The 27,859-nt window shown below is 43.2% G+C and overlaps 1 protein-coding gene across 13 annotated transcripts in view; it reads left to right on the top strand.

Annotated features, from left to right (window-relative positions):
• The window catches only part of LOC144931570 (janus kinase and microtubule-interacting protein 3-like), a 264,070-nt gene that overhangs the window by 145,481 nt on the left and 90,730 nt on the right, over positions 1 to 27,859 (top strand). For all 13 annotated transcript variants that reach the window (XM_078855561.1, XM_078855558.1, XM_078855556.1 and 10 more), the window contains 4 exons: positions 1,215 to 1,361; positions 3,567 to 3,707; positions 5,783 to 5,842; positions 26,496 to 26,615. In XM_078855561.1, coding sequence (XP_078711687.1) covers positions 1,215 to 1,361; positions 3,567 to 3,707; positions 5,783 to 5,842; positions 26,496 to 26,615 — 468 coding nt within the window. The remainder of the gene's footprint in view (positions 1 to 1,214; positions 1,362 to 3,566; positions 3,708 to 5,782; positions 5,843 to 26,495; positions 26,616 to 27,859) is intronic.

The raw sequence follows: 27,859 nt of genomic DNA, 5'->3' as shown, positions 1-27,859 counted from the left end.
GGACAAACACCTCAGCCGTGGCAGATCACTGTTACAACTCAGTGGGCTCACATGACATTGACTTCTCCAAGACAGAGGTTCTCTGCAAGCCATCTGGCTATCATGAGAGATTCGTACATGAGGCGATCCACATTTACAAACACAGAGACAATTTTAACCGAGAAGATGGATTCTGGCTTAGCAATCACTGGAAGGACGTAATAAACCATTTTGATACACATTAGGGTGGGTAGAATAATACATAGTGTTATATTAAAAATGTATAAGGTATAGGGTGGTTTATAGCAATACAGTATGTAATTTAATGTTGGTTTTGCCTATGGAAGTATATAGTACGGTATAGACGCGTGTGATGTAAGAGAATAAAGTTTAGATGGAAGCATATTATATAATTTTTTACAACGTAGAATTTTTCATGTATTACTTACTGTTAGTAACTCAGCTTATTGTAGAGTATAGTAAGTTTACTGATGATGCTATGTAGTTTATACTTTAGTTTGTCATGCAGTTTATACTGTAGTTTTTTACGTGGTTGTTTAGTAACTACAGCTACATACTATTAACATTCCTTTCCTTTGTTAATGCTCCCCCCCTTCCCCCCCCCCCTTTGATGCTGCTAATCCTGCATAATGCACGGGCATAGTATTGATTTGGAACCCCCCCCGCCCACCTCCTACGCATTTTCCATATGCTGAATTCCTCTTGATATGCAAATTATTTTGTTTAGGCGCTCTTCTTCCCACCTCCCCCCCCTCTAACCCAGCTTAAATATACGCTCCAAGCTTGGGGTGTTTCATTCTTCGCCTGAGGATGGCTGCTTGCGTTGTGGCCGAAACGTCGTGAGAATTGTTTTATTATGTTTTATTTTTATTATTTTATTACTTCCCTTCTACGTGACTTTACCGAAATAACCAAGAAGAAGATTACTGTTATGTGGCAAACCATTTTTACAGAGAATGAAGGAACACCATCCAGTGCCGGGTAAGAGAGGTCTTTTTTTTAAGTGACTCAGAAGTAGTTCACTGTACTCTATGTCAATGGCAATTCCCTAACATGACGTCCTGTCGCCCGATGGAGTTATATAATGGCGTCGTCATTTTACCATATGACAAACACAATTAAAACACAGTATTAAAGGTAATAACAGGCGAAATATGAGAACTACGAAATAGCGTTGTGTTCTTGCGTGCGTGTGCTTGTTTTGCCGCGAGCAGCTGAAACGCTTTCGGGAGGCGGAGAGCCAGTGCCGGCCCCTCATGGAAAAGAACAAACGCCTCTCGCGCAAGAACGACGAGCTCAACTGCGGCCTGCAGCGCCTGGAGGACAAGCTGAAGCTTCTCACGAGGGAGAACTCCGAGATGGTAACCGCAACCGAACAGAGGCCCTCACAGCTGAGAAACCGACCGAAGGAAACAATTTGCCGCGCCGAGTCGGCAGCGGTGCTCAGAGCACAAATAGCAAACGAGCGAGCGAACAAACGAATAAAAACTAAACACGCGACGTTAATAACGCTGCCCACAATGGGAGAGAAATATCTCGCGGACGATGTTTAAGGCAATAGCCCTTCTTGCCAGCAGAGGCTATAAACTAGTTATTTTTTTATTTCAACCAGGTAAGGCCCACTGAGCTATGGAGTGCTTTTTCAGAAGCGACCTGGCCACGAATGATAGCTCAACGAAGTGGCTTATCACGTGGAAATTTGTAGCAGCAAAATACTCTAAAACGTACGTTTCTAATTGTGGAGAGAAAAACCAGAGTACCCGGAGGAAATCAACGCGATACATCAGGCGTTAGAGTCGGGATCGAAACCATGACCCCCTGCATACCAGGTGAGGTAGTAAACATCTCACCACCATGGTGCCCTAGATTAGCATGCCCTCCGCACTCTCCAATGAGCAAGTGTCATTGCCCAAAATATCGTCTTCTGAGAGTTGGAAGCCTTGACATGAATACTTACAGAGAATACCTCTCCTGGTATGATGCTGGTGGTATTCCTTACAAGAATGCCAGCCTATGGTGAGAAAATTAGTTGTCACGGGAACCAATCGCTGAATTTGAAGAATAAAGATAGGTAACTGTAATCAGATACAGTAGAACCTCGGAGTTCGAACGCACCAGAACTCGAACAAATTGGTGTTCAAACGATATTTCCGAACATTTTTTGCCCCGGAAACTGAACGAAATTCGGAGGTCGAACGGGCAATCGCGACTTGAAAGAACCTGTACGGCTGAGACGCGTATGGGCAGCGTGCATGACGCTTGCCCAGACAAAGGTTTTACCACCTCCTCCTCCTCACCACCTTCCACTCAAGCCATCAACTCTCCTTACTACAGGTAAAGTGAAGTTCAATGTTAATTTGTTTCATTTATTCCATATATTTATTCATTTATTCCATTTATTTATTGTTTTTGTTGTTTTTTTGTCTGCTTTTATGCACGTAATTACTGTAAACTTCGTGTAAAAATGCTTTATAATGAGATATTTATTGTGTCTGGAACCAATTAATGTCATTTACATTCATTCTTATGGGGAAAATTAATTCGGTGTTCGAACAAATCGGTGTTCGAACGGCCTTCTGGAACTAATTAAGTTCGATCTCCGGGGTACCACTGTAGTTGATGTGACATTGCACAGTTAGAGCAGGTTCACTTCACGCATCGGCATGTACATTCATGTTGAACTTCGAACTTAATTTGACCAAATTTCATATCACCATAGAACCTCTGGCCTGGCATCCTGGTTGCAATCAGAGCGCATTTATCAATATTTCATCATGTCTGTAGCCAGAGAAAGCTTTCAACACAGACACATGTGCTGGGTGCAGTGGTACACGCCCGCAATACCTTGACTTGCATTGCAGGGTTGATGGCTCACAAGGAATGGGAATGCACTCTCCAACTATTATTCAGTCAAGTCTCTCTGGCTTCTCTATCTAAAAACTCGCTTATTTTTTTAAAATCATGTTTCCTCTTGTGGGCCGCAGTGCCATTAACAGATGTGATGAGTTGTTGTCACCTGGAACAGGGATTTAACACGTGGTTTTTTGCGACCAAATGTTGTTCATAATAAAGGTTTCCGGGTTAGATAACATGAATATATATGTGTCGTATTCTTAATTAATACACCTTTTTAATTGCACGTCTATTCTAGACATTATATATTGATTAACTGTGATTAGCCCATCTGGAAATATGTAATGCATATTTTCAGATTAATATAATCCATGATAATGTATTTTGATTATAATAATCCCCCCTCTGATCTTTGAACCTGATATGCTCAGTGATGATGTAATCTTGCTCTATTTAAGACCGGAAGCAGGAAGACATCTTGACAATTTTGTCAAATCTCCTGATGAAGCTGGTTGTAATGTCACGGCAACTCCATTGCAAATGTTGTGGGCATACTCGCCGTCGCAAGGGTGTGTGCTGAAGTAGCCGCTACTCGGCGCGTTTTGTTAATTTGACATCCCCCGTACTAATCGGCCGTGTTGAGGTGGCGGCGGTGGTGGTGGGTTATCGACACGTTTACGTTGAACGCGATCTAAACCTCCGTCGTCGCGCAGAAGCAGCGGTGTACAGCCAAGGAGGCCTTGAGGAGGCCAAGCTCTCTCAACGACCTGGAGCAGTCGCAGGAGCAGCGCGAGATCGAGTTCCTGCGCATGCAGGTCATCGAGCAGCAGAACATGATCGACGACCTCAACCAGGTGGGCGCCATCGGCCGAGTTGCGTCGTGCACGCGGTCTCGCACAGCAGCGGCGGCAGCAGACGCACGTCGCGTTTTTGTGTACTAATCCAGGTCCTCCGGTTTAGAAACGTGCATTGAGATTTTTTAGATAGTTTTTCTGCGATAAATGTCCAAATGATGGGCCACTTTGCTGAGCTGTCGTTTGTGGCCAGGTTGTTTCTGAAAAATAAGTGAATACCTCAGTGGGCTTTGCCTGGTAGGATGGGGATGGTTTAGTTTTTATTTATATGTGTTTGGGTGATTTGTTTTATCTTTCTTACACTGTGCAGCACTATCATGTTTTTGTATTGTTTGTTGTTGTAATGTTTTACCAAGCCCCTACTGGACACCTGTGAAAAAGAGCTTTATAGCTCATCGAATTCCTCCAGTATAAATACATATTCTGATTCTGAGTTCATCGTTTGCCAGGCCAGGTTAAGTATGGGTATTTACACCTCTTCCAAAACGTCTGGTCAATGTTTGAAGAGTAGGTAGGACATCTGCTTTAAGATGGGCGCTCTAGAGCTCCCGTTAGTGGAGGCCCTTCCTCCAGCAGTCCTGTGAGTAAGACATTTCAGTGCTGCACTTTTGCCTTTACCTAACAGTGAGGCCGATTTATATTTGTCGATGGGCTGTGTGTGTCTCTCGTTGCCTGCAAATCATTCCTTCAGAGCTGGTGTAATTCCAAAATAAATAACGGATTTTTGCCATCAAATTCGTACAAAGGAAAATAAATGGTGTTCTCTGCATCTCCCTGTAATCAACAAAGCCTCGTAACAATTTTGAGGAATGACTCTGGAAGGCAAATAATCTACCTGCTTTGTGTGTCTTCCAAATACAGGTCATACTGCTAGCCACAGAAAACACTCATTTATTATCAGCCGTGATCAATCCACTGCTGGATGAAGGCCTTTCTCATGGTTCTGCGATGAAAAATGTATCTGTTGCAGCTGCACATCAGCTGATTTCATCAGTTCATGCTGTGTGCGTACTGTGTGCAGTCAGCTAGTGCTGTGCAAAGAACCAATCTTGAAATTGGAAGGTTAAAATTAAATTTCCCGTTCAGGAGTCAATGCAGCCTATCACATATTTTGGGTAGATAAAGTGTTTACCGCTTAGTGGGAAGCCTATAGCAGGAGTAATTTTATCATTAGATAACTATTTATAAATATATAAAATAACTCCTGCTATAGGAATGTGAAATAGTCATATTTGGGACAGTTATAAAAGCAGAGAAGAGCCGTGAACAATGCTAAAGGCCAGTTGACTTTCTCTACCCATCTTAAGCAATTATTGTCATGTCTTTCGCCTAGTACGAAGGAAGCTCGTGGATTCGATCCCGACCATGACAATGCCTGCTGTTTATTTGGCGTTCACAAGGTCTCTCTCTCCGTGGACACCTGGATTTTTTCTCTGGGTCCTCCGGTTTTTCCCTCAACGTTTTAGACTATTTGGCTGCCACTGCGATGAGCTAATAGCTCAGTGGGCTTTACCTGGTGAAATAAAATTGTTTCGTTTATCAAACTCACTAAACATGAAAAACCTGATTTAAAGCTTTCGTGACTGCAGGGATTCATATTCTTGGTTCTTTTGGTAAAGTCACATAGAAGGGAAAAGGGAAAAAACAATACAATTCTCACGACGTTTCGACTGCAACACAAGCAATCATCATCAGGTGTGAAATCAAAATTTTTTTGCTGTGGATTTCACACCTGATGATGATTGCTTGTGTTGCAGTCGAAACGTCGTGATACTTTTATTGTTTTATATTTGTATTACTTTATTATTTCCCTTCTACGTCACTTTACCGAAAGAACCAAGAAAATGAAAAACCTAGTTTTTATATGTCTGAGATTCCAATTCAGTCTCTCAGTGGGGCTGGCTTTGCACTAATAGAGGCATTGTATTCGCCCCCTTAGTCCGAGCCATATTTAAAGACTTTGTATTTAGCACAACAAATGGTTCTTGAACACGTCAGTCTTACTTGCCTTGAATTAGAAGTCTTGCAAGGGTTTGGAATGTATTTGTTCTGCTCCGCTCTCAAATTTGTTTCAGGAAAGAGAAAAATTAATGCGCATTGTGAAACCGGTCCGGAAAGACCTCAAGCCCGTCAAGGTGAGTGACGGTACTCCTGCGGAGAATATCCTTGACAGAGACCTGACCCAGTCAGCAACACAAAGGTTCCAAGTCTGACACCCGTGTCATGTATCGCACACTGGCATGTTAATTGTGCAATGATGTCACCCATTTTTGAATCTCGTCTGCAGGGAGATATTACTGCGGGTGATTGCAACTAATGTTTAACTGTGCCTGCAATGAAATATAATCGCTGGCGTTGATGATATGCTTAGCAAATTATCCATTTTCGGTGTTGTAGACAGTAGAGCTCCTGTTATAGATAACTCATCATTACCCACGACTCTCATTATCCACGGAAGCTGCAGGGTCTCAAAAAACTTGTGTTATCTACAGCCCTATTCCTGTTATCCGCGATTATCCACGGATTTTCCCGTCCTAATTTGAGGAATGGTTATCCTGTGGCCCACACATCTATGTAATTATTGATGAAGCTAGTTGTATTTACTGGCGAAACGTCGTACTCAGTTTGTAAATGTTGTGGCTTGGCTCTCCAACACACCGGTGTGCTGTACTAGTGACGAATTGGCCACGTTCTGTTTACGTGACAACCCCTTACTAGTCGGCTGTGTCGGGTGGTGGCGGGTTTTAACGACACATTTATATATTTACGCGATCTAACCCAAAAAAACCTCTTATGGATGATATTGATCACGAAAGCCTCTGTGTTAAAACGTTTCATGCTCGCAAAATTATTATTTTACCGCACATTACTACACACTGTCACAGTAACATTGTACGCAGTGCAAATGCAACAACTCCCCGCTAGACAAAACAAATGAAGGTGATTTCTGAATGTAAACTGGTTGATTACAGTAAATTCTAAATGATCCACCTCCGACTAGAGGTCATTATGCGTTTTATGAATAAATGTGAAAAAAACACATGTGCCTGGTTCCAATTCAGTTGTTGATGTATTGCACTGCAGGGAGTTTGTTCCCTTCCTCCACTTTGCAATTGCTGAACACAAATGGAAATCAACATTCATCTGGCTCCTTTATCCCCGTTTCAAGTCAAAGTTCAGGGAGGAGATTGATGCTGGGTGTTATGTAAGGGGAGGTCATGTTTAAACAACGAGATGACAGGTATAGTAATAGGTTTTTACCCTTTCAACTGGTACAAAAACTGACACCTTTATACAAGGCATCATGTTTGCAATAACCACAACACAAGCAGTCAAAATGCAAACAAAAAGGAACAACTCTGATGATGATAATGATATGCACTGTCCTTGAAGTTGATTGGTCCACACCCGAGACAGCTTTTCTTAGAGCCTAGTCTCCATTGGTGTTGGACAAGATGACGCCAAAAGGTGTACAACTCAAAAACAGTATTGAGAGCTCGGGGTAAGCATTTACACTATGAGACCTCCTTTAGCAAGGCATCTAGTATTTTTCAAAGATTCTGTACAGCCTAAACACATTTCACAGGAGTGTCCATTACATGATGGATTGAATATTTCACTTTGCGAAAGACAGTGGAGATGTATAAATACTGACATTCTGAACTAAATGGGGTCATTAACCTGGAACATTGGTTTTGTAATAAGATTTGGGTTGTGCAGATATGTATTTTCCTAGCTGGTTGAGGTTTTATTCAGCATGTGATGTCAAATTCAGGTCTGACTGGTAAATCTGATTACTTAACATTCACTGCATTATTAGCTTAACACATTTACTTCTGCGATGGTTTCTTCATAACATTGCATTGGCTTTAGTTCCTTTACCAGTGCTATGGTGATGACAATCTGCACGATTCACTAGTTTTGTACTCTCATTTTACATCTGGCGACTTTCACATTGCAACGGGGTTATATGGTTCAAAGGGCTAACGACTATGCCAGTGTAATGAGTAATCTTTGCTCAGATCGTCGAATATGATTGCCTTATCTCCTGTCACAATTGACTGCACGAACAATTGTCATTTAAATGTGATGTTTCACTTGATTATGATTCTGGTCAGCTACGAGAGCTATATTTGTAACATTTAATCAATGATCAATGCATGCTGAACCTTTTTACACTCAGGGCTAGTGCAGGGGCCGGCAACCTGACGTCGTTGACGCTGCATTGCGGCTCTTGAAATGTTGAGTTGTTCTGTGCTGAGTTCGGAATGAATGGCCTTTCTTGTTATTTTGGTTTCTGACCCCCTGGCATAGATCAATTGGGCTTGGTAAGACCCCAGGAGATTTTATTTGCTGCCATTATCCTTTCAAGATCATTTATTGGCAAACATGATGTTCCGCTGTTTTTGGGGGAGTAACCAAAACAGGCCATCTTTCGTGATGTGACTTGACTGACAGCAAAGTTTTGATATAAATGGATGCCAGAATACGATTCTACATTAATACACATTTATAATGTCTGATTAGTTTCCCCATTTTTTTTTATCCTACCCGACCATCGCATTGAAGCTTCTCATTCCACATGTGTCCTCTCGCCTTGCCCGTCAAACACCACCCTCGCCAACCCTCAGTCTGGGGCCTCCTGACCCATGCATGGATGGAAACCATTATTTCACAAATAACCCAGCTCAACTGTGAGCACTGCACGTAGACGTAAACACGGTGGGTTATGATTGGTGGCAAATCACTCTGCACTCAGCATGATGGAACTGTTTTGTGTTGGTCAGAGTAGCCCAGCAAAATGGACTTGAAAGTAGTTACGTGGCGTGATCATGTGTTGCTATTCGCCGACGCAATGTGCGATGTTGTGCATACTGCAGGATTTTCATGAGGATATCTTTTTTCTTTCACTTCATGATGTCCCCCCCAACAACACAGCACATTTGTGCTATAATAAATAGGAATACAAAAAAAGATCTAACAAAAAAACCAGAAAAGCCTTTTTATTCCCCCACCGAGGTGTACAGAATTGCACAAAATGGAAAGTGCTTTTGCCGCGAGACTGTGCTTGCATTTTGGACCAAGGACGAAGGGGGAGTGAGAGGAGAGAGACAGGCGAGGCTTTGTGGAAGGTAGAGCATGGCGAGAAGGTGATATGTTTGACATTTAAATACCGTGATATGCGCAGGCGATGGGCCTCAGCGTAATGTTTTAAAACTGTATGTAATGAACATATCGGCCGTGGGTTTGTGAGAGCTTGAAGGACTGCATCAATTTCCCTTTCGTAGTCGTACGATAGAGAGAACATCCTCCGTCGAGACGGGGCGATGAAATCATCCTCCGTCGGGCGTCAGGTGGATTGTCAGATCTCGCAGGGGGCCTTGGGAGATGGCAACGGCTTTGAGGGAGGCCTTCATCCAGCAGCCGATTGATCATGGCTGATGATGGAGATGATACAAATTTTGCTTAACTTTTTTCAGTTGTCGAGCCGCTCTTACCTCCCTTCCCAATTTCAATTTCAGTGCTGCTCGGACTTTATTTAATGCGCAGCTCAAAGTCCTCCGGGGTGTTTCTTTTGCAGGATGAGAGATTGAGCACATTTAGCCCGTCCCGAGCCACCCGGAAACCTCTTTGATGTGTCGGCATTACAGCTCGGCCTACCGGCACAGAGCCTTGCACACCATGTAATTGAAGTGAGTCCAGCGGCTGGCTGCACCGAATTAATTGCGCACAGACTTGCGGAGTTTTGCATAATTCATCAGGGTGCTTCATGGTCTGCTGAGGCTCATTGCTATGTAGGATTGCAATGCCATCATTAACGAAAGCACGAAAAGCCTTTTGAGGTTACACTAAGGTTGTCTGCACAGGTGTCTGCGTTTCTGTGCGGCATACTAAATGGTCGTTTTATGGCGGGTTATCTTCTCTGATAATTGTATTTCCTTTTGTATCATGCTCTGTGGTGAATTAGCTTCATTATACAGTAATCTAAATTTTTTTTTTATCAATTCAGTTGTGCTTATATTCGTGGTTCTTTCGGTAAAGTCACGTAGAAGGAAAATAATACAAATATAAAACAATACAAATTCTCACGACGTTTCGACTGCAACACAAGCAATCATCATCAGGTGTGAAATCCACAGCAAGAACATTTTAAAAAAGTGGCGGTTTTTTCTTAACGCCAGCACCACGGACAGCGATTTGGCAGTTGGTCAGATGGACGAGTCCATCTATGTTCGGAAAAGAGGAGGGGGGGAGAAGAAAATGGAATGCGGTCTAAAAGTCACCGTGACTTTACCGAAAGAACCAAGAATATGAATCCCTGCAGTCACGATAGCTTTAAATCAGTTGTGCTTGTTTGAAATAATTTCGCCCGTTGAAAGTAAGTAGCATTTCTTATAGCGGTGATGGACAATTTAATTTGGAGACTCTTGAGGTCCGGGTTGGTGGATCATACGAGGATGGATGAGGGTCCACAGTTGCCTGCTTTAGCAAGTTGCCGTGCTATGTTCGACCTCCCGGCGTGGCAGTTGCAACAATGAGCACCCCTCCCCCCTCCCCCCCACCAGCTCGCCTTCTGTCCACCCAGCAGTATAAATGGACACAGCACAGTTGGTCGATCGGCAGGTGGGGTAAAGTGTGGGTAGCAGTCCCACCTCTTCCGAGACGTCTGGCCAGTGTGGAACAGTAGGCCAAATACCTTCTGGAGGAGCTATCCAGAGCTCCTTACGACACGAAAGAAACCCAATACACGCTTACATACCAAGCAAATGAAAACCCTACAACCAAGCAAAGTCAGCGAATAAAATAAACAAAGAAATGGCACCAAAACAAAAAGCACAAAAAGCAAAGTGATCACAACAAAGAAAGATATGTGGTGTTATTTTCATCGTAAGGCCACCAGAGCTGGGAACAAGCTACTGAATATTGCACGTCATGGAAGAAAGGTTCCGTAAACGAATGGACAATTCCCGTAGGTGATGGCGATGATGACTACGACGATGATGATGGTGATGCCACAATACTTGTAAAAATGTTCTTGACAGCATACTTACCTTCGACCATGAGTTGAGTTGTAGTTTCAATGCACACGGTAATGTTACCGAAGTCTGATGAATGTGTATTCTCGTGGAAAGTTTGCTGTCCAGTTTACATTAAACATATCCCGTCGCATACCGTACTGTATGAATACATAGCAATACCGTTCACCAGTCCGGAGTGAACAGCACGGTAAAGTTTGGTCAAAACGTCCCCATGACCAACATGGTGTGTCAAGGACTGTATCGAGCAGTTGGTTGACGGACGGTTGTAAATTATTATCGTAGAATATTATTATTACGTATGGAATAACAACAGTGCCACTCTGCCATTCAACGTGTCAATTTCCTGGGGAGCCCGAGCTCGTTTGTTTGTGTGCCGGGCTACGAACCCAGCGATGTGCGTTTGATTCCTGGTCACGGCGGACATCCGTGGCAAGTGATATCTGGTGTTGGAGAGACATTAGTTCATCTGTAAATTATTAATTATTATCGTAAGATATTGCTTCTATTACCATGGTGTAATGCCACTTCAAAGCTCCTGGGCACAGCATGGAGCAAACCACGTAAACATGCAAAGGAAAAAGCACACTCTGTGATGCGGTGAAAAAAATAATAGCACGAGCTGTGTATAATCACAGGCTAATGAGCATGCGGGAACTCCCCGAGGCCCAGTGTAGTGCGGTATGGCCTGCCGAGAATCATTTGATGTCCGTGGACTCGCGCTATTCATTCCAGAACATTTGCGAAAGCGCACGAGGGGTGCATCCGTTATGGTTGGTGAAGAGGTTAATTCAGACGCAGAGGCGTTGCGTTGCAATTCACGTACAGGTCGCTACCAGGCTCAAGTCTGGAAATTGACACATGTTATGCCACTGAAGAGGTAGCTCATCACCGAGACCTTTTGCAATTGAGTTAGCGGTTGGGTTCTTGTAACTCTTGATTTATGCAACGTGCCAGCTAGCTTTTAAACTAAGACGAAACTATTTTATTTATTTTACCAGGTAAAGCGCACTGAGCTCAATCACTCTTTGTCAGAAAGAAATATACAGGAGGTCGTGGTTTCGATCCCGACCCTGACGCCTGCTGTATATTTTGAGTTTGAGTGTCTCTCTCCGTGTGGTCGCGCGGATTTTTCTCCGGGTCCTCTGTTTTTTTTCCCTCCATTTAGAATCAATATGTGTTTAGAGTATTTGGCTTCTATAGATTTCCACGTGACAAGCCGCTTCGTTGAGCTATCATTTGTAGCCAGGTCACTTCTGACAAAGAGCCATATGGCTCAGTGGGCCTTACCTGCTAAATAAAAAATATGTTTTTCTTAGTACTTCTGTTGCATAGATTTCGAGTACCATCGGCAGTTGTATTTCTAAAATTACATATTTAAACCTCTCCTATAAACTATAATCTCTGTAAATGTGGCGGCAAACAGCATCTGATAAAATATTGTTTAAACAACTGAAGAAGCTTCCAGCGCATGGAGAGCAAATTAGTAGTTAGTCATCGTGACGAACGACCACATTGCACGACCAGAACGCCATCGGAGAGCTGCACGATAAAAATCGGATTCACAATACAACGTTTTAAATGTATTTCTCTTCAGAATTATCCACTTTAATGCTTTCCACAAAATAATTGACAGTTGGCAACATGTAGTAACCTCGTCCTTTGATCGCAAACACGCAGTGTGCTCGCATAATTTAATGAATAATGCAAATTTAAACATCACGGAATACGTTAGAAGAACAGTATTTTTAAAACAAAGACATTCAGTATTTGTAGAATTCAGTGTAAATTACTTTTTTTACCTCCCCATTATATGCTAATTGGGCTATCAACATCTTGTTGCGAGATGAACATATTTCCACGTGGAACTCTTGCAGCAAGGAGTACACCACCTTGTCTGGAAGAATGACGACCAAACGATGGAAACTAATCAAATTATTAAAATAGGTCTCTTCATCCACATTGCAGAGAGTGTTTACCGCATGCCAATCAAACTCACATTTAAAATTCACAGAGCTGGAAAATGCCAAAACCAAGAGATTAACCACATTTTTATAGTATACTTGAGACCAAGTGGAATAATCATCGGTAGCTTCTCGCGGGCGAGATGTTAACTACCTCACCTGATATAGAGGAGGTCGTGGGTTCGATCCCGACCTTGATGCCTGTATGTTTGGAGTTTGCGTGTCTCTCTCCCCGTGGTCACGTGGAAGTTTCTCCGGGTCCTCCAGGTTTTCCCCTCCACATTTAGAAACATGCGTTTAGAATATGTGGCTGTGATACATTTCCACGTGATAGGCCACTTCGTTGAGCTATCATTTTTGGCCAGGTCACTTCTGAAAAAGAGCGATATAGCTCAGTGGGCCTTACCTGGTAAAATACGAATAGTTTATAGTTTGGATTATAGTTTTAAATTTGAACCCAGTTTTCAGCGGTGCTGATTTAGTGGTTCAAGAGGCTCATGATTCACCCTAAACCGCGTCCACTGCACAAACCATGGCAGATGTGGATGCACAAATGGAAAATTTAAAACTCTCCAGCGTGCTACTGTGGTCATCCAGAACACACCGTACAACATATAATGACGCAATGCCCAATCCACAAATACGACGGAGACATTACAGCGAAACACTCCACTACTCCTGACGCAGTTATCTGGCTTGACCACCTGCATGTGAAATTGTAGATGTTGCTCTGCATCTACGTTAACTGTAGGAAACGAAAAGAAGAAGTGGTCTAACGTTATTTTCGCCCCCAGCCACCTCAATCCAGGAAACATTCCAAAGTCGCGATGGTAACCTATTAAGAATTCTAAGAGTAGCAAAGAGAACCATTCCAAGCCGGGCCTGCAAGGCTTCTTTGCCTCTTATTGTTTCATTTTTCATTCTCCAAAGTCTGGAACATCAGTGTTTCTGTGGATTTCTTTGTTCTTGGCTTTCCACCAGTCTTGTGTTTTTCGTCAACAAGCTCCGGCTTGTCTGACCTTCAGTGCCTCCCTCCTTAGGGACCTCATTACACACGCCAGCTCGGATGGAGAGACCCTAGGTAGCCGTGTGTTTAAAGCGCTTGTAGCAGGAGTCAGGGATGGGATCCCACCGTTTTGAATTTCACAGCTGCCTGTTGGTTGTCAGCCACTGAAGGTACACTGTCCATCGCACACAGGACGTTAACACCCCCACAGCATCCTTCTAAACGAGTCAGCTAATTGTCTTGGTAAATTATATGGTCTTGTATATATATGACAGCTATATAGAATTGGAACAAGTGTCTATGAATTTTTTTCCATACACACAATTACTGCAAAGAAATATGGAATACTGTACAGTAGTTAATCTACTTTTCTAGTATAGTCTGGATTTATATGAATAAGTGTCATAAATGAATTATTTATATTGATTTACTTTCTCCCATAAGGAGATCCTATTAATTGCCATAATGAGGTATATCAAACAATAATTGCAATAATTTGCATGTATCAAGCATCTAAGTACAATAGCGTTACAAGACAACCGTATAAACATAGCATACGTAGTACATACAGACAAATAAATAAATGCACCTAAATAAGTAGGGTTGGAGTGGTGGCAGAGAGGTTAGTGCAATGCGCTATGAACCCTGCGACCCGATTTAAATTTTATTTCATGTCACAACCCGTAATTAAAACAAAAAAAATCTACTTGGGCAGATTTGACATCGTCACACATGCCATTTCAAACACCCTCGTGATGAACAAAATCCTGCAACGTTGTGTATCAATAGTTGTGTAGTGTCTTGTAAAATCACTTAGACTAACACGTTGTAACAGGTCACCTGCTTACACTTTATTAGCCTATTCTTGCACCACTTGAAGGCACTGCTATCACTGTCTATACGGTCACTTCTGTTAACCAATTCCCACTCTTATCTACGTTACACTTCGCTAACCTGCACACAGCAGTTCTCGCTCTCGGCAGCTCCACACGCAAGACTTGTCACACAGGAGCTCTCACGCAGAGGCTCGCACTCAGCAGCGCTCACGCAGAGGTCCGTTCCCGATCTGAGCGGCAGCGGTGAGACGTCTTCTCTCTCTTGTCCCCAGCAACACGAACTCTCGCTCCGCTCTCACGCCCGTCCTTATATCCCTTGTGCCTCTTTAGGGCCAGACGGGCTGTTGTCTGTCAGGCCATCAATCACCCCTTATCGCACGGCTCCCTGGCAACACCTCCGGTGTCAGCGTGCAACCCCGGGCCGACCTGGTCTGCACCAGCTTCTCTCCCAAATTAGGTGGGGGTTTGCCCGTGCAACACGTGTTGTACACGCGCACGTGCTTATCCTCGGTTGCCAGTGTGCACCACGTATTTCACAACACTACAGTTGTATGAAGCAACCAGGGGGAACAGGCAGGAGTGATGATTTGGATGGAGGTGTAGAAAGATTTAGAATCAACATCACGTGTTTAGAGTATTTGGCTGATACTATACATTTACACGTGATGAGCCACTTCGTTAAGCTATCATTTGTGACCAGGTGGCTTCTGAAAAAGAATTATACAGCTCAGTGGGCCTTACCTGGTCAAATAAATAAAAAAAGTTTAGTAAGGATAGAGAGGTGGGAGAACTGGTCAATAGCTCGTCAATGTATAGCGAGTCATCAGAGGGGAGAGGGGAGAAGGGAGGTCACGAGTCTGGACGTAACGACGAGTCAGAGGGAATCTGCAGTGTGGACAATCAGGAGGAGGGGATTCTAAACAGGGGAGGGCAGCAACGGAGAAGGAGCAACCACCCAACGGTTCACTTTACGTTGATTTATGCCTAGAACAATAATTAGCTTGACGATTTCCAGCTCTGCCCCAGCTACAAGCCAAGCCCTTTAACTATCTAGTTTTTTTTCTTCCATCAAACGGTAACTAAAAGGTCCTATTCAACCACCTGAAAAAAAACCGATCCGTATGTTTAATACTTCGTTAGCATGACAAGTAGAAACTAGACTCAAGTCATGCTTGGGACATTCCTGGAACGGATGGCAGAGCTTGGGTCCGTAATTGTTAATCAGAATCTTTATTTATCTTTGGGAAATCCGATGAGCTAAGAAGCTCTTTTTCACCGATGTCCTGACGTCCCAACGCGCGGCTCCTGCCCCCCCCCCCCATCCTCGCAGCCGCCCCGCCTCTCTCACTACCTTCCCTCCACGGCCAGATGGAAGCAATCATCATCATAATTTTGTTTAAACAAGGCCTAACACACGCATGGATTGTTTTATACATTACTATGCTAACGACTATTACATCTGTGTTTTTATATAAATAATAACGTGGCCCTGACGTTGACCTGATTTGGTAGGCACCATCAACGACACTCGTCTCCTCCATGTCGACCCCGTGACACGACGAGAGGTTCCGAGGAAGGTTTGGCTAAAAGCGGACTAAGTAAGCTACTCAATTTAACACGTAGGCTTTCGCGACCAATATTATCCACAATAAAGGGTTTTGCGTAAATATAAATACGTCGTTAAACCGCCACCACCCAACACAGCCATTTAGTAGGGGGTGTCACTTCAATAAAACGTGCTAATTATTAACTACTTCAGCACACACACCAGTGTGTTGGAGAGTACACCCAAAACATTTACAATTTGTGTGCGACGTTTCGTTCGTGATTATGAGCTCGAGTGCGCCGTGTGGACTGAATAATTACAGCTCGCTTGGCCTGGTCAGGCTGCAACGGAATCTGGGCTGAGCCCACTTGTCCAGTTTGCGGACAGGGTCAGTCTGGTTTTTAAATATTGATGGGAATAGAACATGAAGCTATGAGTATTCATTATATGCTCAAAAGAGTGTGATGGTTATACACATGAGATCTTGTGTGTGTGAAAATGTACTAAACTAAAAACGAAACTATTTTTTATTTTACCAGGTAAGGCCCACCGAACTAGACAGCTCTTGTTCAGAAGCGACCTGGCTACAAATGATCACCCAACGAAGTGGCTTATCACGTGGAATTGTATAGCAGCCGAATACTCTAAACGCACGTTTTTAAATGTGGAGGGAAAAACCATAGGACCCGGAGAAAAATCCACGCGACCATGCGAACATGCAAACTCCAAATATACAGACGTCAGAGTCGGGATCGAACCCACGACCTCCTGTATACCAGGCGAGGTAGTTAACATCTCGCCACCGTGGCGCAAATTATGTTCTCAATCCGCCACTGGCACAATGACCTCCACCAGAAGGCCCTCTACGGAGCCCTTCTCGAGAGTATTTGGCCTACTTTTCCATGCTAGCCAGCTAGACGTCTTGGAAGAGGTGATGGTACCCATAATCCACACTTTACCCCCACCACACACAACGTGCTGATCCACTCACTGCGCTGCACCTATTAATGCTGCTGGGTGGACAGTGGTGGTGGGGATTTCAGAAATGTGTTCCAACTGCCGCCAACGCCAGAAGGTCAAACCGGCGTCCTGTGGATTGCTCCGGAGGATTTCTACCGTGACAAGAGTTTTTCGCTGAAGTGTATGTGTGTGTACAAACGACGTTGTGTGTACGAGCGGCATTGTGTGGACGAGTGACAGTGGGGTTTAGAATCGGCTGTCATGGCTTTGAAAGGCACTCCATAGCCAGGTGATAACAACGTTCACAGAGTGGCGCTAAGCTGGCCGTGGGAGTAACAGAAGAGGTTTTATTTCAAGCATCTGGAGACTTGTCACTTGCTGGCTGCAGTATGCCGATTACGATGGCGGTTACAGTGAAAAAGGTAGTAATCTTCTTGCGATTCTTCATACTTATGACACTGCACCGTACGTATCGTACAAGCGGTTGAAATTGCCCATTTGCGTAGCTCTCCCATGAATTTTCCGGGTCGTACCGCGCGTTGTTCGGCACAACGTCCGATGTTTCGCACCCCACCCCCAACATCCTGGGAGTTTCTTCAGAAACTGAGGACACGGATGAGAACAGCGGACGTGGTGCCGAACAACACATCCTGATACAAACACGAGAGAGAGAGACGCACAGCGCCACAGCCGCGAGTCCCCACGCAGCGGTGTCCAGTTGAGTTATTCTTGCGAGCTTGCTCAGAGTTCAGCTTCGCCAAGTTAAGTACAAAATCAACCTTTTAGCATCTTCTATGGTTCTTTCGGTGAAGTCACGTAGATATAAAAAATAATAACAATGAAATAATAAAATAAAGTGAATAAAAAAGAATACAAATATCACGACGTTTCGATCGCAAAACACAAGCAATCGTCATCAGGAGACGATTGCTTGTGTTGCGATCGAAGCGTCGTGATATTTTTTATAATTATTATTTTTTCTATCCACGCGACTTTACCGAAATAACCATAGAATATGAATTCCTGCAGTCACGGAAATTTTAAGTCAAAATTTAACTTTTTTAGCAGTCTATTTTTCGGACAATTGTACAGCAGCGACCCCTAGTTAATCGCGATGCTGGTAATCCGCGAATCACATCTGGAACTGCACGACTGCTGTATCGAGAGAGAGAGAGAAAAAGAAAGTGATGCGATATAAAGTGATGAGAAAAAATGTGATGCGAGAAAGTGATGAGATAAAGTGATGATGCGTAGCATAATTTAAGGTAATTAAATGTATTAACAATCATTGAATAATTTTATATCTATTCTTATTTACTTTATGTTTATTATTACCACATTTTTTTTACGTGCTATTACAATTTTGTATATTTAATAGCTTATTTTACGTGTTTTATTTAAGGTTATTCATTAAAACGATAGGTTTTCATAGGCTAATATAATTATCTCCGAAATTCACTGTTCACGAGCATCTCCGCAACGTATCCCTCACGAATAACGAGGGAATGCTGTACTCGCAATAGATGTTTTTTTAAAATGTTTTTTTCTCAGGTGAAAGTCTGGGATTTGGACCAAGGATATCAGTGGTGTTTGGCTGAGCATTCTGACAATGGGCTCTTGATGCACTCAAGCAGCCATCCTCCAACACCACCTGAGGTCTGTTCATCCACGCTGAGCGGTAGCAAAGCGTGGATGAACAATTGCCCAGTTGTGGTTGTCCGTTAATGAAATCACACGGGCACCTCCACCGATGCTGCTAGGGACGCTGCAGTTATCGCTGTAATACGGTAGTGTTTCGAGAACGTGCGTTAGGAACGCGCGTGCGTTAGAACGCATTTAGAACGTGCGTTTCTAGAGTTTCTAACGCACGTTCTAAATGCGAGTCCCGACAGTGCAAACGAAAAGGCATGTGAATCATTATAATGGTGTTCACATACTGTATATAACCCGGGCGTTTTATAAACCTGGTTTGGGTTGATGCAGTGCTTGATTTTGTGGCTGACCCAAATTGACTGTCGTGGTTTCAAAATGCTCCCTCGCGTTACAAATCCTCGTTGATGTAGTGAATAGTGAATTGCAATATCATTCATGTTGGATTGCCGATTGTGCATCGCATTCGTGGCATTTGGTATCTAAACCTGGCCAGGGCCTCTCCCAGGCGATTTCAACCTCAAGGAAGGTGCCTGGCGCAGCGCTGGGGATGATACTGGTCAGTCGACCTCCTCATGCATGTTACAGCCATCAGCAGGTGCCTCGTAACATACCTTGTCACATCGGATGAACATCTGAACAAGGGATCTGCTTCTCTGTGTGTGTGTTTTGTTTAATAGTTAGTCTGGCCTTTAGGGTTGCATAGAAATCCCAGAGATCTGAGACTGATACCAGACATGGTGTATCAGTGGAATTGTGTATCCAATGCTGCCGGTCTCTTCTCCACCATCTCAATTGTGAATAATTCTATTATTTAATTTATTTAAAATATCATTCTATTATTTAATTTAATTTATTATTTTATCTTTAGACGTGACTTAACCGAAAGAACCAAATAATAATTCCTGCAGTCACGAAAGTTCTAAAAATTAAGATCTCAATTGTGCTTGGGGCTCATTGAGCAGTCTATGTTCACACCATGGGACTTCCACGAGGAGAGGAATTGGCACAGTATCGGTGAGGGTTTAATAGTCCCTCGTTAAATTTCGATTTAAAGCTTTCGTGACTGCAGGGATTCATCTTCTTGATTCTTTCGGTAAAGTCACGTAGAAGGGAAGTAATAAAATAATAAAAATAAAACATAATAAAATAATTCTCACGACGTTTCGGCTACAACGCAAGCAGCCGTCTTCAGGTGAAGAATGAGACACTGCCAAGCTTGGAGGTTATATATAAGCTGGGTTGGATGTGGAAGAAGAGCGCCTTAAATATATAAGCTCCAAGCTTGGCAGTGTCTCATTCTTCACCTGAAGACGGCTGCTTGCGTTGTAGCCGAAACGTCGTGAGAATTATTTTATTATGTTTAATTTTCATTATTTTATTACTTCCCTTCTACGTGACTTTACCGAAAGAACCAAGAAGATACTGCCTCGTTATGCCTATGCGTGTGTTGTGTTGATGGTTTTTATTTCAATCCTACCAGGATAAAAACCAAAAATCCTCTAACTTGGACTGGCCTCCTCAAGTAAATGATGATCACACACTCGATGTCCGTCTTGCCCGTTCTCCAAACGGCGTGGACTTTTGTGCTGCACTTCAGTTCGCGCTGCTGAGAACAATCACTGACCGAATTCGCGGACCCTTTGAAATCCAATCCCAAGTGCGCCTCTGCCGTGTTAGCTATTGCTGGTGGTCTCACGGCAATTGGTCGCCATGGATTTAGATGCTTTGGGGGAATGATGTCCTTGTTACCACAGCGCTCATGAGTCAAGTGCCCCCACCCCTGATGGAAAATCGCAGGAGATATATTTGTGCATCTTGTCCGATTTGTTCTGGATGAAGTGTGATTCATTAATACGATATAATATAATATAATGTTTCATTACTGTCATCAAGTCGAGCTCGTTTTGTTTGAGCTCAGTTCAGATGTTGATTTAATTGCATATTTGTTTAATATGATAATAATGTGCATGACATGAAAATCAAAATGAACATAACGAAAACTCAACAAATTCATCAATAACATCGCCCTAAGGAGGAAAAACATATAAAATAGGCGACGTTTCGGGCAATGGCCCTTCTTCATAGCAGAGGGAGGAAGAAGGATCATTGCCCAGAACATCACCGATTTATTATTACATTCACAAACGTGTTGAGTGTTTTGCTATTTGTGCTTGTGCACCACTTCCAAAGCAGTATCACATTTTCTGGGTTTAACTTCACGATGGGGAAACGCCCGTCCAGTTTTGACCAAAACAAGAGTTAGTAAGCGATATTTGTCTTCGTGCTGTAAAATGTGGCTGTCAGCATGCACATTTTGATGTCTCCTATGGCACAGATGCTTTAAATGGCTTTTGGTTCGCTATCGGAAAAAGACGTTCACCGCATCACATGCTTTCAGATGCGCTTCTGCGGCCGTCTGGAATGCTGTTTATTCCGATTCCACGGGAGCTATGCAATTTTTCTTATCATCAAGATTGAAAACGCATCTCCTTAGAACTTGTTTTTTGTGTTTAGTTTGTTGTCCTTCCCCCGCACCTCCGATTAGCACGGTTGGCGACGTACGGTACAAAAGAAGTTCAATATCTTCTTCTTCTTTAGTGCTGCCTAACGGCGTGTGCGACTTCACGATGATATTGGTCCCGGTCTAGCACGGCGTGTAGAGTTCAATATATATACATACAAACATACAATCATCCTTAGCACTGTTGGCTACCTACGGTGCAAAAGAAGTTCGACATACATACAGACATACAATCATCATTGGCACGGTTGGATACGTATGGTGAGAACGAAGTTCAACATACAATTATCATTAGCACGCTCGTATACGTATGGTGGGAACGAAGTTGAACATACAATCATAATTAGCACGGTTGGATACGTATGGTGCGAAAGAAGTTGAACATACAATCATTATTAGCACGGTTGGCTACATATGGTGCGAAAGAAGTTGAACATACAACCCAGTGATGCACGCGAGGGGCACGTGGGCAGCCCCCGCGTGCGACGGTGCTCGTTGTGTAACCACTGCACGGCTCGCACGCCGCGGAGCGCACCCCACCCCCCCTCAATAATCCGCTCGTCTCCCACGACTCAACAGCAAACCTCCCCCCCCCCCCACATTGCTTCCCTCCCCCCTACCATCATCCCAAACCCAACAACCCCACCTTCCCGACGAGACGTCGCTGTGTCATCACGCTTCACCACTCTCTCATTGGTGTCGTTCCCCGCGAGCTGGGTGGGAACATCTCTCACTTTGCGTAAAAAAAAAAAAATTCCGTTTGCCTTTTTGCGATCGTAGCGCAGTCACGTTCCTCACCTGAGCCTCAAGCCGCTTCCAGATCGGAGACAGAGGAGAGAGAGGAGAGAGAGGAGAAGTTTGGATCTTGATTTGAGAGCCTTCGCTCGGCGGTCGCGGGCACAATGGAGATTTTTGCCCTTTCGCTTTACTTTGCCTTCTTTCTCACCCTGTGCACGCTCGTTTGCCTCTACTTTTCCGGCTGCCAGGAAATGACATACAAGCATGACGGTAAAAGACCACCTGTCGCCTCTAATGCGCGCGCATATATATTCATCACTGCTGTTTTCGTTGCTTTGAGTGGACGATCTGTTGCTTTGTCGCAGAGACACGCGCTCTCGTTGCAGCGGTCGTCATTGTCGCGTTAATTTCGTGCGAATTTGCAATAACTTCGGGACCGAACGTTTGTTGTCGTATAGACATGCGAGGCTCCTAACTCGTCGAGCATACGCGGATGAATGAAGTTTGCTGCTGCGGCGTTTGCTTTGCGAATGACCTCGCCGAAGGGTTTCCTTGAGAGTCTGCTCAGTGCTGTTGGTGTGAATAATCGCGTTTGTATAATTGCAACGACAAAAATAACGAATTAACCCCCGCGTATGCGGCAATAACACGACTGCTTTGTGCTGCGTCAGTGTCACTGGTGGACGGTCAAGGCAGTCGCATCTGCAGGCGAATATGTGACATGTATAATGTACGTGTTATATATACATTATATATTCAGATAGAAGGCGAATACATTATTTATATATGAGGCTAGAATTGTAATTTTTTTTTCAAAGGACATATTTTACTATTTTGACATGTTAGGAAATGTTATTGAACAACAATAACACGTGTTTGTGTCAGTGTATCTGTGTAATTGTGTGTGTATTCTGCATGTATATTGTGTGTGTGTATATACAAATTTAAGGTTTAATATGATTTTCTTGTTAAAAAAATATGTTAATCTGTGTAATTTTTATCGTGCAAGATTGTTTTCCAAATTCATTTACCTTTACCACAGTGGCAGCAGGTTATGAATATATTTGTGCGAGGAATTGTACACGCATGCAACATTTTAGGAGTGGCAAATTTGCTTCGCCCTTTCAGAATTCAATTGAACGGCGTATCCAGCACAATGCTGGATATTCGGCCATCACGCATCAGCCTCAGACCAATTAGTAGCCCACACCCAGCGAAGCATCTGTGCATTGTGCAGCGGTCATCTTCTCTGTACGTTCACATCGCTGACTTTTTTAAATCCTTTATATTAAGTTCCCTTGCTTGCTTGCATGCTTACGACCGTGCAAATCGTTCGGTCGTTTTTTAACCCACTTCCCGTGATCCAATCGAGCTGACATTTTGCACACAGACTCGTTGTGCGTGACAATTTATTTTCGTGAAAATTTTTTCCTAAATTTTCCACTTTTTAGGGGGAAAAAATGTAATATTTAATTTAAAATACCAATGTGATAAAAATGAAACTCTTACTCAAGAAAAACAGAAATGAATAATAAAATAAAACCGATGCCATGCATATAAAGGATTTATAGTGAAAAACTTTGTTTTTACGGGTTAATTTTGTACATATCCGACTATATGGGCCTCAGTCCTCAGCGAATCGGATATGCGAATTTCTGTATCATGCAGAAATTTATTATGTAATTGTATATTATTGATGATGATATTTAAATCCAGACTAACAAAAAAATACTTTCATTTAGTTCCAATATCACATCTCGGTGAATGAGCCATTTGTGGATAGTTCATGATCAACTATTTAGCTTATCAAGCGATATTAAAATATAGCAGTCTAGTGAAGATAATGCTTTGTTCTTTTGCTTCATATCGTGTGGGCACATCCACCAAGGACCACACGTTTGTATTTGAACTTTAGAACGGCCGTCAACACAGACAAAGCAAACTACGCACTCGGTTTGCGCTGTCAAGCAGTGTCCCTCAAAAGTACCGATAGGTTATTTAAATGAGAAGTACGGGACATGCATGTACTTGGGATCTGGGTTGTAATTATAAGAACGGTGATACTGTGTTGGCAGCAGTATGCATATCTACGGGATCTTTTTGCCAGTATCAAAAATAATGAAACATAAGAATAGATGTTACCCTTTCTGGCAATAAAACAGGTGTTAAGATGTTCGCTATCACTCTGCCACAGTCTCACTTAGGCAAATCCAGTGTTAAACCAGTGCCAGGACTAAATTATGGTTTCCACGGCATTTTTCAGATGGGTTTTTTCTCCCCTCCAATGACGCCAATGAAAACTACTCAGTGGCATTGGTGTTACAGGCCACAACTTTCCGGTGAAATTGAATTCGGGAAAAAATGTTTAGCCTGGAAAATTAGAATTCACTTTTATTTATTTTTCGAATTCATTTATCCAGGAAAGCCTCACTGAGACATTTAGCTCTGTTTTAGAAGAGTCCAACATTGGGATGTCGCACCTCCGATTAGCACGGTTGGCTATGTATGGTGCGAAAGAAGTTCAACAAGCGTACATACATGTCTCGTTATTTTGATGGAACGTATCGAACTGCACCGGTACAACGCATTAAAATAAAACCGTGTGCTAGCAGTGACGTGCTGGCACTGAGAGAGAAGACGTGGCGCCACGTTCATCATGAACACCATTTTGGACCGAGTCAGGGAGAGCTCAAAAAAACACTTTGAATAGTTTGTAGTTGGATAATGCTACAGTGGTTTTAATCTTGATTTGAAGCTTTCGTGACAGCAGGAATCCATACTATTTTGGTTCTTTCGGTTCTTTCGGTAAATTCACGTAGGTAGAAATAAAATAAAACAAATCACGACGTTTCGATCGCAACACAAGCAATCCTCATCAGGTGGGAAAACCACAGCAAGAAAAAATGTGTAGTCCATCTTTTCTTGCTCTGATTGTTCCACCTGATGAGGATTGCTTGTGTTGCGATCGAAACGTCGTGCTTTGTGTTATTTTATTTATACCTACGTGACTTTACTGAAAGAATCAAAGAGTGAATTTTGATTTAAAGCTTTCGTGACTGCAGGGATTCATATTCTTGGTTCTTTCGGTAAAGTCACGTAGAAGGGAAATGATAAAATAATATACATTTTCTTGCTGTGGATTTCACACCTGATGACGATTGCTTGTGTTGCAGTCGAAACGTCGTGAGAATTTTTATTGTTTTATATTAATATTATTTTATTATTTCCCTTCTACGTGACTTTACCGAAAGAATCAAGAATAATCAAAGAGTGGTTTTAATGCTGCGGGATTGTAAATTGTCTTCTAGAACCATAAGTCAGTCCCAGTGGGCTGGTTGCTTTATCTCTCCTCTGAAAACGGCCTTTGCCATCCCACTGATGTTTTGTTTATATATATAAGGCAGTATTACTCATCAGGAAGATCTTATAGCCTGTGCTATACAATATTATCTACCTAGTATATATCATATATGCACTATATAAACGCATTCTCTCAGGGACATTGGACCGCCCTTGGAATGTATAACATTGTTAAGTTTAAATGGCGGATATGAGCAATTTTGCCCTGCGTGAGTGATTGCAAATGGACCCATTTTGTGTTGTCAAGTGCACCAACAGGCATCCGTGACTGCTCCTTGGTCGATTCAATCAGAGCCCGATCTACGAGCATCACCAATAAACAAAGACAAAGATCCCCCGTATAGGCTTTAACAAACTGTTGTGGCAAGTGCTGTTAGCGAGCACCTATGAAGGCTGGCATGCCATAGGAGGGGGTGGATGGCCGTCTCCCAAGTGGCGACGTTTACACACCGCACTAGGTACTCATTTGCGGCTGAGCCGACCTAGAGGAGGCCCAGGACGGGTCAGATAATCGTCGCCGGTGTTTGCCGTGAGCGGGAATCGAGCCCGTGTCGCCGGGTTCGTAGCGTATTGCGCGAACCACTACACTTGTTCGACTCAATCAAAACCCGATCTGCAAGCATCACCACACACACACAAGGTATGCGATGACATTGCCACACGTGTTCATATGATGGCAGCAACACAAATCCAAGCAGTAGGTTTCGGTTTTTTTCGTGCTATGGTTCAAGTATATCTTGTGTAATGTTGAAAAAACTTAGTTGGTTAAATCTTAAACCTGAGTACGAAACTACAAAGAAAAGCAATTTGAAGACGGTTCATAATAGAAACATAGGGTAATGACGAAATGAGGTATTATACAAGCAGGGATTCGCTTATATTTCTCCGTTCGTGTGGTTTGCATTTCTTCATTTGTGTGAGTCTGTGCACAGACGTTCCTCCATTGATATTTTTAGGTTGTTTCGCTAATTTCCCTCCCCATTAGTGATGAGTTGTAAATAAGACACCCGGGTGAGTTCAATCCTTCGGTCACACACAGCTGTTGGTGAATTCTGCATTCGGCCTCTGCATAACCCAAGGCGAGTCTGTCGTTGATTGAGCGCTAATGTGCCGTGCCACTGCACCTTGTTGTCTCCCGTTGGACTCCCTGCCCTGCCGCGAGTTTAGAGGCCGGTTGTGGAGACATATTTTGGGTATGATGAGGAGGTCTCCATCGACTCGGATGCCTCCTCCCTCTCCTACGCCACCGACCGCACGCCCGGCACTCCCGACGACGACATCGAAGACGTACGTGTGCCAACAGACACAACACTGTCATTTTTCGATTTAAAGCTTTCGTGACTGCAGGGGTTCATCTTCTTGGTTCTTTCGGTAAAGTCACGTAGAAGGGAAATAATAAAATAATACATAATAAAATACAATTCTAACGACGTTTCGGCCACAACGCAAGCAGCCGTCCTCAGGTGAAGAACAGGTCTGTCGGAAAGACAGCGTCTGAATGAGCACCACCAAGCTAATTCTACTTCCTCCCTTTATTACTGCTAATCCTACATAATACACGAGCATAATATGACTTTGAGACCCCCCCCCCACACATTCCACAAGTAGTGACTAATCCCATATTTGCATTTGCCATAAATATGCTAAATTCTTCTGATATGCAAATTCCTTTGTCAAGGCTCTCTCTTGCTCTAACCCAGCTTAAATATACGCTGCCAAGATGGTGGTGCTCATTCAGACACTGTCTTTCCGACAGCCCTGTTCTTCACCTGAGGAAGGCTGCTTGCGTTGTGGCCGAAACGTCGTGAGAATTGTATTTTATGATGTTTTATTTTTATTATTTCATTATTTCCCTTCTACGTGACTTTACCGAAAGAACAAAGAAGACAACACTATCATCTTTAAAATTATATACATTTTACCAGGTAAGGCATACTGAGCTGTATAGTTTTTGTTTTCAAAAGCGACCTGGCCACAAACGATAGCACAATGAAGTGGCTTGTCGCATGGACATTTGTAGCAGCCTATAATTCTCTAAACGCACGTCGATTCTGAATGTGGAGGGGAAAACCGGAGAAAAATCCACGCGACCATGGGGAGAACATGCAAACTCCAAATATGCAGGCGTCAGCGTCGTGATTGAACTGACGATCTCATGTATACCAGTCGAGGGAGTTAACATCTCGCCCTGTTTTTTATGACCCCATGTGGATGATTGTCCGCCAGCGGGAATTCTAACAACATTCTGACCGTCAGTTGAGCACTGTTCCAAAACTCTCTCCAGCTATTGCAGCTGTCAAGAGTTGGGTTAAGCTGAATTAAGCACAAAATCTAATTTCACGTGATGAATGTTTGTGTGATCAGTCATTGGTTAGCAGGATAATACTCTGAACTCACTGCACGATAAATTCTCTCTAATCCCAACAAGCTGATTGATTTGACCTGAGGATCTCAGTGGTGGTGACTCATTAATCTCATGCAAGCATTAACCCGCCATCGGAAAGGTAGATTTTCCGATGGCATTCATTTTT

Source organism: Lampetra fluviatilis, chromosome 4, assembly GCF_964198595.1.
Source record: "Lampetra fluviatilis chromosome 4, kcLamFluv1.1, whole genome shotgun sequence".
Lineage (NCBI taxonomy): Eukaryota > Metazoa > Chordata > Hyperoartia > Petromyzontiformes > Petromyzontidae > Lampetra > Lampetra fluviatilis.
The sequence above is the reverse complement of the archived record's forward strand: the minus strand, read 5'-3'. Positions and strand labels throughout refer to the sequence as shown.